Below are 13,560 nucleotides of genomic sequence, written 5' to 3' on the forward strand. Positions count from 1 at the left end.
AGGGGGGGAACGTCACTCCCTCTGGCAGCGGAGCAACATTAGTCTTCCAGCCCTCCAACCACCGCTACAGCGTCGGAAACTGCCGGGTCACAGCCATTTGCTTTGGAAAATTGGCGATGTTTGGTGCTAGAGATCGATTACCCTTGTAATCTTCCCCCCCCTCCTCCTGCTTACCCCACCCCTACCCGCCCAGACAATAGCGTCCGAGGTCCTCCAGGAAAAAAATAGAAAAGAAAGCGAGGAAAGAAAGAAAGAAAAAGAAAGAAACTGGGGGATGGATCTGACTCCGATAGGAAAAGCGTGTGTCTAGAAGTGGTGCTAATGGGAAGAGATTTCCGAGCTCCAGAGGACGATGATTTGTCACAAAGGGTAGCTGGCTCGGTGCTTTGGGCTGGAGCCGTGTAGGAGATCCCTGGAGAAGTCATTGTGCACAGAAAGCCGAAGATCTGTACAAACATGCCTGTTCGCAGAGGTCATGTGGCACCACAAAATACATTTTTGGGCACAATCATACGAAAATTTGAAGGGCAAAGTAAGTTCTCTCTTTCTATCTATTTTGCTACAGTAGTTTGATTCTGCTTGTGACTAAATGGACAGCAGCTCCGGACTATTTTAAGTTTGTAGCTTGGGAAGAAAATCCCAGAGGTGAGGAGGGGATCCCTCGCAGGAGTAACGTTGTTTTTGATCTAGAATGCAGATTATCGACTTGAATTATTGAGCTTTTCATTTTTCTTCCCCTATTTCAATGAACAGTTTTTATCTTTGACTGTATCCATGTTGTATAGCTACAGAAGTTATATTTCTTACCTTCTAAACCAGTGAGATGTCTCTGAAACACAGTGTAAAATTTTGTTGTCCATATGATGGCTAAGAAAATTGGGTAGATTTATTATTGTTGTTATTGTTATTAATTATCATTGTCTTTTCAAAATAAAGTATAACAGGCAGACTTTGATTTAAAGGAACCAAATAATATGCAGAGGAGCTATTAAACAAAATATTCTTACCTTGTCATCATGACTGCATTTTAATATATCTGTCAAATATTTCTGCTTTGTTTATGGAAGCCTAAAATATCTATCAAACCAGTGCAAATGCATCCTCAGGGAGAGTCTCTGAGGTCTTTTCCAATGCAGCAGTTTTACTACCTGTCGAGGAGGCTGAGAAGCTGAGGTGTTTTTCCTGGATGAACTCTGGTTTACTGTTAACGGTAGGAAGGAACACTTGATGCTTAAAATGAATTTCATTTAGAAACAGTAGTTTTGATATATGTACATTTATTTAAATATTTAGCATATTTTTAGTATCAGTTCAGTGCAAACTCTTAGAGCTAGCTCCAGTTTATATACTTCCTTATACCTAGACATACGTTACCAATTTAATATTTGTTATTTGAGAATAATATAAAGACTGTAGTCCTGACTTAACCAAATGCCAAGTCAGTGTTGCTACTTGAGTAGAGTTTTTATGTCATTTTTACGTTGAGAATATAAAACCCTACCTTTTAAATAGTCAAGTGATAGTGAACATTCAGCATGATTGAAAGATAGTAGAAAACAGCAAGAATGAAATCCGTATTTTTCTCTCCAAATATTGCACTGTGCTCAAAGACCGAACATCTTTAAAATTTTGAAGACTTGTACTGCTAACTTGGTATCACATAAAAAGTCTTTTCTAAAAGTGAGGGGCTTGCTAGTGTGATTAACATAAACAGAAATTGATGTTATCATCAGTAAATATATCAAAACTGTACATTTGTAATTAAAACTGGAATAGTGTGTTATAGTGGTAAATGGAGACAAATGAAATAACAGTTGAAAGACAACTTTTGAACTTTTCTTGCAGGTGAGGGTTTGGGAAAGCATGTTGGACTAAGGCACAGAACTTCAGTGGACTAAAAAATGTTTGAAACGCCACAGTCTTTGATTTTGATGTACCTTCATATTCATGTTTTTTCTAAGGAACATTTTATTTCATAAATGTAACTTTAAAACAGTCACAGAGAACAAACATTTATCGTGTTTTTTTCCAGATAGTTTTGTTAAAATACTGACTATGAACTTAATGTCATTCAACTTGGTGAAAGTCCCTACTGAGTAGCCTCAGCTGGTTGGGCTTTATCACCGTAGAACCCCCTTCCCTTCCACCTTCAACCCCCACCCAAAGAAGCGACTAACTTTCAAGGACTTTCCGTGGAGTTATGGCTGACAGCATGATACTAATCACTTATGTTTCACTGAAGCTAAAAAAGAAAAATGTCAAAAGAAGTTTTGCAAAAGACTTTCACAGTCTAGCTTTATTTCCTTAAAAGACAACTATCTTCATTTTTAATGTATTTTAATTTTATTGAATTTTCTTTAAAAGCTATGGATCAAATTAACTCCATTAAATGACTGAAAATCTCTGCATTTCAGGCATCCCAGTGAAATGAGTGGTTGTTTAGCAGCCATCCATGCAATTGACACTTTATGAAAAGTTGAAAGACTACTAAAAAATGCATCACTTTCTTTTATTGCAGATAAAAAATTCATCATTGCTAATGCTAGAGTGCAGAATTGTGCTATCATCTACTGCAATGATGGATTCTGTGAGATGACTGGGTTCTCCAGGCCAGATGTCATGCAGAAACCTTGCACCTGTGATTTTCTTCATGGACCAGAGACTAAAAGACATCATATTGCCCAAATTGCTCAAGCACTGCTGGGGTCAGAGGAGAGGAAAGTGGAAGTTACCTATTATCACAAAGATGGTAAAGTCCGTTTTTATATTCAAAACTTCTGTGTTTGGTTATCAGGTAAAAGTGTGTATGATCTGCTGGCCAGACCCTTCGCTGGAGTAGGTTGTATCTCCTTTGATGTCCAGTGAAGTACAATTACGTGTATCAGTAAGGGAATTTGCCCTGAAAGTAGTGGCTGTATAGAGTATTTCACTGTATGCTCACTGTAAGAGCTGAATGATAGAGCTGAATGTAAGAGCTTTAAATTAGATGTAAATCTCCTACAGTAAACAGTCCTACAACAATGAAAAGATAACTCAAGCACAGAGCAGGAATTTTCTGACTTAATTTGTAGGAACTGTTTCATCTCAGAGAAAGTAGGAATGATGTATCCATTTCAGAGAACTTAATTCTGCCAGCCTGAAACCATAGTTTGATTTAAATGCAGTATTTTAATGGATAAAGCACAAGGGGATCGAAAGCAGCAAAAATTGGCCCATAATGAAGACAGTATTGCCTTATAAAGAAAGAGGAAAATCCTTCTCAGAGATGAGATACTGTGGAGTATCTATATTTGAATCACAAAAGTTGTCCTAGAATTATGTTGTCACAGTAACAAATATGGGATGGTTAAACTATGAAGAGTATCCCTGTTTTACAGTGAAGATTCGGTATAATCTTTTAACACTATTGCTGATGTAAGAAAGAGTGGTTAAATCTGCGCTTCTGATGCTTTTTTTCCTGTTAAGAGAGCATAAAGTAAATAAGCGACTGTTTTTGTAGATTAAAACATACATGAAATCTAATTATGATACCTAATAGTTACGTTGGATTTTTTTTATTTTTTATTTTTGATTACCTAGTGTTATTTACAGAAACACCTGTCTTTCAAACAAATACAAATTGTGAATATGTGGTGTACCTTATTCCATCACTTGCTGTATATATACTCTTGGGAGAAGGAAAAGGAAATTCATATTCAAATGCTGAGCTTAAATTAGTTCTGGAGAAGTGCCAGTGTGTTGTTTGCATCAATTTTGGAATCACATGCAATGGATGCTCTGTCATTTTAAAGTCACAGAGTTAAACCCTGTTCTTAGTAATTCTGTTGTTATCTTGGAGAAACTTAATATTATATTTAGCTTAGGCTAGTATAATTCAGATAGGACTCAGGCCAACCATTCTACCCACACTACCAATATTTAATATTCTTCTTAGCACATTCTCATTACAGTCCTTTGTTCTTAGACCTGGTTTGGTGGACTGGAGTAGATTTTGTTCAAGACTGGTTGTTGTAGTTGTGCCTTAAACATAGATTTATCAGGAGACCTGACACTGTGTCTGTACACATCTAGCCTGTGTTTGCGTTAACTTGGCGTGTGTTAAAAATAATATTGCAAAAGGAGAATGTCATTGCTAACTTTCATAGCCACAAGCCTGAAGCACTGTTTTGAGATCTGGTTATTTAAAAGCGCTTCAGTCTCCCACGATAATGGGAGGTAGGAAAGGCACTTTAACTATCTTAACTACTGCATAGCTATCTATCAGTTACCCTAAATAAGTATTTTTCTAAAATGCTTAATCCTGGCATCATGCAACACATCACAATCTATTTGAGGCCAAAGCAAAACTGACCACAAAAATTGCTATATCCTGTGTAAATAGTTTTGAATTTTGAAGTACATTATAAATAACAGTTACGGATTATTCAGCGTAAACACTCTCATGCATAAAAGGTTTTCAGTAACTTCCCTGCAGTGCATAGTTTCCTTAAATTGAAAGAGTACTAGACTATATGTTCAAAGGTGAAGGAATTTCAAAAGCTACGAACAATATTTCTAGACAAATGTGTGTTGAATGTCTGAAAAATATACTGGTCAAAATTACTTATCATGCACTGTATGCACTGCAAAATTTAAACAAACAACAGGTGACTTTTAAAAATTTAAATATTTAAAATTTTGAGTCACTGATTATAGGCAAATATTGACAAAATACAAGATAGGTCTGACACTCAAGTTTATAACTCCCAGACAACTCGATCAGACTTTTTTGTTTCATTCCACATAATGTTAAATTTCTTTAAAAAATGTGAGAAAAAGTTCTGAAGTTTGTGTGGTATTACAAAATTTAAGCTACTTGTATGATTGATATAATAAATTTCAGTAAACACATTCAATAGTTATTCTAAATTGCCAAAGAGATATACTTCGCTTTTCATCTAAAATTTGGAAATGTGTTTTATATAGAACTATATACAGAGTAGTGACAGCTAATAAGGACTTTCTCTGGGTTCTGAAGCAGAATAAATTTAAAGAATTTTCTAAACATTTGAGACTTTAGTGCCTGGTTAGTTGTTTATTTTGTATTGTGTAGTGTGAGTGAATATGGGAATTCTTTAAGAGCCCAATACCAACACAATTAGAACTTTAATTTTTTCTGTGTGAGTAACCCAAGTTACTTTAATGAACTGCCCTCTGCTTGAAAGTTTGATTTAACATTACATACATATATATTTCATAGCCACCCATTGTGTGGTGTGCTTTACATAATACTTAAGCATACAGTGGAGAATGGCAGCTCATGAAGTTGTCAGTGGCTTAAGGTTCTGCAGACAGACGTTTCTGAAGACCATATTACAGAGTCCTCAATAAATGCCCAGTGAAATGCAAATAAAAGCTTATTCCCTATCACATTCTCACTTACTCTATATAAACTACTGTTTGCATTAAAATTCTTCTAGTACATCAAGTAAAGAAAATGTCAGTGGGAACATATATCCTCTCACTTGTAAAGCTAGTTTGTAATCAGAAGTCCAGCAATGCAGATAGCAGAAAGAGAATCGCTGTATAACTAATTATTCTCCTTTTAGATTATAAATGCCACCTCACATAGTTTTAAAATGAGGCAGGTTGAAACTTCAACTTAAAAGGAACTTCTTGCATTAGAAAAACAATATTGCATATACACTGGATGTTAGGATTCTACAGTTCTCTACTGGTCTACAGCCTACTTTTCTAGATTAAAAAAAAAAAAAAAGGCAAGACTTTGAGTTTTAAACATCTTGATGATGATAGACTGAATGTTCCTGTTTGTTGCTTTAATTTTTGGGCTAGATCACACATGTTAAGAGAAGGGGGCAGAAGAATGGGAAATTTTTTGAGGCAGGCTGATCTTCAGAAAATGGCAACTGTTTGAATCAACACTGCTTTAAATATGGAAGACAAGACAGAACGGTCAAAGGAGAATGGAAATTCAATATATTACAGTTTTATAAATGTATTACCTATACTAGGCATGTTTCCCTTAGCTCTGTGCAGAATGGGGAGGGAGTAGAGGAGACAGGGAGAATAGCTGTGAGAGCTTCGTATAATTGTTTCAGTGGCATGAAGTTGGAATGGCAGCATTACTTACACAACCAGCAGGCCCTGTCCCAACCACACTGACTTCCCATACTTACGGAAGTTTTTAACATTTGCAGCTAACGGCCTTACTACAGTATTTCTATCAGAATGAGATTGATAGCCCACATTTGGTTTGAATTTCTTCTCACTCATTTTTCTTTTTAGAAGGTTATTTGCACAATCTAGACTATTCAGATTATTCTAATCCTCTGTCCTGTTAGAGTAGAGCCACAGTAAACAATTACGTAGCTATTAAAAGAATTAACAACTACTGAGAAAAACAGTTTATAGGAATAGATGGATGCCAGAACTAGCAGTCCAAATTCATAGTTTGTCATCACAAAAGAAGCTCTCACTGGAACTACTTATGGGATTAAGGACTCAAAGAATTCTTTTTCTTTTTACGTAAATAGCCCTTTAATTAAAAATAAATAAATAAAAAACATGCAATTAAATGCAGATAAATGACAAGAAATATTCCTTTCAAACATTTTTTTTAAATCTTACCCATAAGGCATTACATCTGCTTAATTCAAAAATTATATTCTGATATCAAAGTAACTGTATAGAATGTTCCTCACTGTCTCACAACTTAATTTCCACAAGTTATATAACTATATGATCTGTATTATAGTTAAAGGTAAGATATTATATATACAGAATACCAATTCTTATTTTAATAAAGTTGTTTGTGGTGAAAATGTTTGACAGCTCTTCCTTTGAGGACTCCATTTTTCAGTTTAAGTCATTATTGCATAAATCATTCTTGACAGCTGTAAAATATTGCTTGAGGTGGTAAAGCTGTAAAGGTTTTGACATTAAAAGTATAATTATTTTGGGACTGAGAATGGATATATAATAAAGGATAAGGAAGGACTGTATTCCACCGAATACTTTGTTACTTCTTACTCTGTTTTAAATGTTTACGCTTATAAAGTATACCTGTTAGACAGAAGGACATCATTTATGCTTATACTATAAACAGCAGATATTCTAGATGCACTACAGAAGGATATAGGGTTGAGCAAATATAAGATTAAGCAATTATTTGCAGGGTGCTTATAAACTTCTCAAATTACTTGCCACTTACCTAGTTTGAGAAATGAAATTTGTTGCAACTAACTGCAAATTAAATATAATTGTATTCTTAAAACACATTAAGGTTCCAAGCTAACATTTTTAAGGCCTTTTAAGCTCTTTTTCGAGGATAAGAAAATAAAATTTTTAAAAACGTAAACATATTGACCAAGTGAAAATGGTACTAAGTGTTCTCAAATATAAAGATCAGGACTTAATGTAGAAGTTCACCATCTAGCCTTCAGCCAGCACAGGCCTTTTATCACCTTTTTGTGTTCCATAAATGATGTGAACCTACCAATCAATTAAAAAATACAACCAAAATCGAAGAACCTTGCATGTATGTCAAGTCCCCTTAGATTAACTCTGACAAGAGGGTAAGACAGTGCAGTTTTGACTGTAGATTCGATGTGTTAGCCATGGCTGATGTGAAAGGTGAATGAATCAAGTCCATCTGTAATAACCTGCTACTGCATTTTGATAAAGAACATTTTTCCCCTTCATCAAAACCCTGTCTAAAATAACCCTGTCTTAATGCAAGTTGGTTTTTTTTTTGCAAACATTCTTAAAAATAAAATTTCTTGGAACAAATCCAGAGTATTTATGAAGGTGTTGAAGTATTAGAAATAGATGCTCTTCTGTTGTGTCGGTAGAGTAATGTACGTTTTAATACTTGTCCTGAGAAGACAAAACTTTTGCCTGTCCCATTCAGCATTGCTGGTTTTGTGGCAGGGAGCCTCATAAGCAGCAAGCTGACAATTCAGCGATCACCCATCCCAGTCTAGCTATGGCTTCTGTGCCTGCCCAGAACTGTGGGTCACTTCTTGCTCACTTTTCACATAGGATACCTAATGATTTAATCAGCTTTCAGAAATATTGAGTAGGCTTACGTATGGACCAATTTCAACCATATTTTTCAATTACTTTGTTTTCTAATAAATTATTTTTCTCTTCTCAAGTTAAGATGAATTTATTTTCAATAAGGAGGAGGACTTGAAATTTTTTTTTCCCCTTTTCGTGTATTCCTACTAATGAAAGACATTACCTAACTAAAAAGGAACAAAAATTAAACTGTCTTTAAAATTATTCTCTTTATATCAGGGTTAAGGGTATGCTTAGATACAACTAATTTTAACAAATAAGAATACGACTACTATTACTACAGCAACTGCATCTTTAATAGAAAAAGAAATCTTACAGGGTTTGGAAAAATCTTCTTCTGACAGTTTTAAGTTCTTCTATGGCACAAATAAAAAAAACCTGCAGGCTAATGAATCAGGAAGAGTATTTCATCTCAGTACAGTGTCTAGGGGGAACTCTTCTGGCACTGGACTTTCATAGCACAGGTTTATGGCAGGATTCAGAAAGTCACAGGGTGAACTTATACTAATCAAGGGACAGATTTCCCTTGCTTGAGCTACAAAGAATTAATGGTTGCTGGCTGTAGAAAATAGAGTCCCATAGTAGTAAGAAAGGTGTCACATTTTGGAGTCAAATAGCACTATAAGTTTATGATATGATACACATATTCAAAATTAATTTTTTTCTAGACTGTTTAAAATAATAATATCCTATGGAGTGGAGTTTAATCTTTTAATTAGGCATTGCCTAATGAAGTTTTTATCTGCTTTGAATATACTCTTCTCAGTTTTAGTGAAAGCTATTTTATTTTTGGTGTATGAGACAAGAAGAGCTGCTAGTCTGTGGTGGGTTTTTTTTTTTGGTGCGATTTCACATAATCTTATTGCGTCCTCTTTCTATGTTCAATTTGTGTCCTTTCAAATGTCACATTCTAATAACAGAGTTTTTCCATACTCTGGATTTGTGTTATTGATTAATTCTTTTCTCAACAGAACTTGATCACATATTATAAAGAAAGAGGTGTAGGGAGCAAATCAGACCTTGCTAGAGACATGGGAATAGAGTAACTGTTTTTCTAACAGCACCCTTATGCATACTTGGTGTTATACAAACTTCAGAATGTCTCACTTTGAATAGTACCGATGTTGACATTGGTACTGATCTCTCTGGTTTTATGCAATGGAAAAAGAATAGTGGTATGGACTGGATTTTACCTTAGTGGTTTTAAGTCCAGTTTTAAAGTGTTCCTTACATATTTGACTTAGTGTATGACTCAGTTTATATGCTAGACAGTCCATACTGTTCCTAGCTTCCCAACCAAGTATGAAAAAGTTTAATCGAGCAGCATGGGAAGCACATTAACCAAGACCAAGCTGACTGTGGAAATTGCTAACTTACTCTGGAAACCACGTATCTCAAAAGCAATCAGAACTGCAGCCGAGAACCAAGATCAAGGCAGAGCAGATGCATGACAGTGGTGGTGGGGCTCTAGGCTTGATAGTTACAGCTGCTTTCATAGTCTACGTAGCTGAAAGTTCACATCCGAGGTGAGAAGTACTGGTCTTATAATTTTGTATACTTTGAATTTTTCAGTATAGTATACTGTTTTTTTGTGTTTTTTTTTTTTTTAAAGAAAATAACATACATATTTGAATAATCTTTTAGAAATTTCATTAAAATGTCATTTCAAAAGCAGAATTCCAGCCATTGCTAGTCACAAGAAGCTTTTGGACCTCCAATATTTCCATAAATGCCCCATTTAAGATCCCTCACTAACCTCCTGGTATAATACAGCTTTTTTTCATTTCTGCTTTTCTTAATTTCTCTCATTCTGTAATCCCAGTGAAATCTTATCAGTAAACATCACCACAAAGAATACCAAAATGTAGTCAAAAAAAAAGTCAAAGTAAATATTATAAAGGGGAGATCTTGTTGTCTTTTTCTGTTTCATCAACCACACTCTAGTTACAGATTTCATTATACCTACTCTTGACACTGCCCCCTATTATAGTACATGTTATTATATAGTCTTATCCAGAGGAAAAAAAAAAAAAAAGAAAAAAAAAGAATATATTCCAGCTTCATTGTTAACAAAGAAGAGATATATCATCAAAACCTAAAAATGGTAATTAAATGTCAACATTGTTAACTATATCTTTGCTGATAATTAAGTGGAAATTACAAGACGAAAGCTTAGGCCAGAAATCAGAGCTGCCTTCAGTACTTCCCTGCTTACTGAAAGTTTTTGCTTTCCCGTTCTTGTTCTTTCTTAGTATCACATAGTCAATAAAAATAATTTCTTTTATATTCTGACATGACCTCATTTAAATTCCTGATTTGCCACATGAGACTGCAGTAGAAAACAAAGTCATGCCTAAATGTTCAGCTCAGAAAAACACAACAGTTTCCGTCAGATACTGTGAAATTATTACAATACCCAAATACACTAATCCTTAACATTATCAGATTGTGAATTGTTCGCCTCTTTAAAGCAAATACACGGGACTAGACTGTAACTGATTGTTTCTGCACCTAGAATCACTCCTAATGACCTGAGAGCTAGATAGCAATGCTTACAAATACAGGACTTGGCTTGTGTTCCTACAGCTTTCACAGAATTAAACTGCTACATTTAATTTTTGCAGCACTAAAAATCCTGGTCTTTAGGTGTAAGCCCACCTTTAGGTGTAAGCTGGTGGGGACATATTATACCACTGACAAGTAGTATCAGCTGGATTTGAGTTTCTACATACAAAGTAAGGAAAAAAAAATATTAAAAGATAGACAAAACATGCCTACACTTTAATCCACAGGATAAGGGGCAAAGATGACTTCAGACCAAGGATAGATATTTATTACTTTTTTTCTTCTTCTTAAACCTAGGTTGTTTGAAAAACAGTTAATCATCATGTAAATATGCTTCATCACTAACACACATGTTTTAAAGTACTTATTCCCAGCTGTTCTCAGACTTTGGAGACTGTGCCTTTGTAAGAATATTTATTTTTTAAGAGCATTCTCTGCTGCTTTTCATTGAAATCAATGCAAGTGTGTCTCTGAAAATAGCTTGCAAATTTCCTCCTTTCAAAACTCATTTGTGCCAATCTGCTTTACTCCTTCCTCTCTGGAAAAAAAATGCTGGATAATCTCATTAGTATTTTGCATGTTTATGGCTATTGTACAGGAAAGCTTTTCTTTTTGTAGTTTCAGAAGACTGTAAGTCTCAGAGTCCATAAATCCTATTGTCACAGTATTTAAGGTAAAACACTGCTGCTGCTCTGTCTACTTGCTTGAAAAAATGCTTTCAGTTTACAAATGAGAATGGAAGGAAACCTTAAATGCAGGTCATTTTTAATAATGATAATAAAAGAAAGGAAAATGTGATCCTTTTTTTCCATAGTAAATGCCTAACATCATTTTTGCTTGATAAAGCATACCAAGAATCAACACCAAAGTCCATCAAACAGAAATGACACTTCCCAAAAGGATTATTTCTGAAGCCCATTTGTATCCCTTAGACAACATACTATGTTATGTGAGAGAATAACAGCCCTGAAGTACAAAACCAGGTATCTATAAATCAATATCTGAGCCTTGTCTGTGGATTAATGGAGCAGCTCACAAACTGGTGTGAAAAGACACTCTATGTATAACGTCAATCCTGACCCAGTCGGTGTTGGTCCACAGTTTAGAGGATCATTAGTGCTTCTGTAAGTTACACTGATTGCCTATGGCAACAAGAATATGAGGTGGTACAGAAGTGGCTTTACTGCTTTTAATCACAGATTCTCAAAGAAAAGTTCTGAAGAGGGATAGAGTTTGAGCACTGTTTTTGGGTGACCATAAAGCTGTATAAAGACGGAGTTTCTCTCTGTCCCCACACCAGGAAATCCATTCTCTCATGCTATAAGCAGAAATGGGGTCTAAAGAGCTGCCCTCAAATACTAAAAAGTTAATTAAAAACTACTAACTTCTGCTCCAGCTACATACAGAATTAGTGTCTGCCATGTGTGATGTTTTTACTTCAGGTGCTAGGTGCAGGTAGCATCCTCCTTCTCTGGTTACTGTTTATTTAGAGTGGAGACGACGTTTCTGTGTGGTCCACAGATAACTCCCTAGCAGACAGGTATGTGATTCTATTTTGTAAAAACAAGTACACAAACCAAGAATATACCAGCTGAAGAAGTGTTATTGGTGGACCATGCACGTTTATTTACATTCTTTTCTGGTTGTTTTTTGACTTCATTTATAAAGAATCAGATCCCATGGCAGCTGAATTGCCAGTAGTGTTACTGTCTCTGCAGAACCCAAGATATGCAAAACAAAATTATTAGCCAGATAAATATATTCTGTGTGGATGCTTTTCTTTCAAACATGATTTCTCTCACATTGTTATGTGCAAGAGTTATTATCCCTGCTCCATGGGAACAAAGTAAATTGATTCCTTTTTAAGTAATATTTTGGTATTAATCCATTTTCCTTGAGATCATTTTCCTGTAAATAAAAACTTATGAATAAAACACTTAATTTCCACTGCTGATGAATTCAAGAAAATATATCAACTGAGATGAAATGACAGAGGAAAAAGTCTATATCTTTCACCTTAATTGTTACCTGGAAAGTATATTATCCAAACTATTTTTTGCCACAGGTCCTAAAATATCAGGCATCACATATCATAGGTATGAAGGTCACACTGAGATACAACTACTGCAAGAGAAATGACTAACATAAACTTTCACATGTAAATGCAAATTTAAGATTAGATTTTAAATTATAATTATTGTGTCATATATATATATTATGTAAGGACAGGTTTCCCTCTCATGACATTTAACAGCTTTTAGGAACTGCCAAAATTACTCCCTGCCCCACCAAAAAATGATATTTTATAGTTCACAACAGTTTTAGAGATAAAGCAACATTCTTAGTAAATGCTAAATCATGGGAAGTCTTAACTGAACAGCGAATTAAAGTGACTCCTAATGAGCTGACTAATGAAGTGCCTGTTACCTTGAAAGAGGATGATTATTCTTGAAAAGCTTATAATTCCAAACTGTCATTCTCTACTGAATTTTTGCACTGTCCCCCTCTCTTTTCTAAGACAGTACACCAAGGTGGTATTGCAGTATTTCCCAGTATAAATAAGAATGTGTATATAAAAATAAATGCATCAAAACAAAGAAACAAACCACTACCAAAAAAAAACAAAACAAAACAAAACAAAAAAAAAAAACAACACCCAATTGCCCGAGTCCGAGAAATGAATACGAAGAGCCAGAATGAGAAAAGATATGAAGCAGGGGATAGTTATGAAAAACAATCTTTATTAGGAATTGCATTGAATAGGGATAATTCTTAAGGCAGTATTTCAGGCCACAGGCCAGGTCTGAGAAAGAGACATCCTAGGGATGATTCATTTGTTGACCTGTCTCTGTCCTGTGTGTAAAATGAGAATTTATAGATAAATGACATCTTCTCCTAGAAAGGATACATACTGTA

At 34.9% G+C, this 13,560-nt stretch overlaps 1 protein-coding gene across 1 annotated transcript in view; it reads left to right on the forward strand.

The window, feature by feature from the left end:
* The first annotated feature begins 456 nt into the window (after window positions 1-456).
* Window positions 457-13,560, forward strand: part of KCNH7 (potassium voltage-gated channel subfamily H member 7) — a 221,047-nt gene continuing 207,943 nt past the window's right edge. Inside the window, exons 1-2 of the mRNA XM_035571085.1 lie at window positions 457-532; window positions 2,519-2,749. Of these exons, the coding sequence (XP_035426978.1) occupies window positions 457-532; window positions 2,519-2,749 (307 nt within the window). The remainder of the gene's footprint in view (window positions 533-2,518; window positions 2,750-13,560) is intronic.

Source organism: Cygnus atratus, chromosome 6 (genome assembly GCF_013377495.2).
Source record: "Cygnus atratus isolate AKBS03 ecotype Queensland, Australia chromosome 6, CAtr_DNAZoo_HiC_assembly, whole genome shotgun sequence".
Taxonomy (NCBI): domain Eukaryota; kingdom Metazoa; phylum Chordata; class Aves; order Anseriformes; family Anatidae; genus Cygnus; species Cygnus atratus.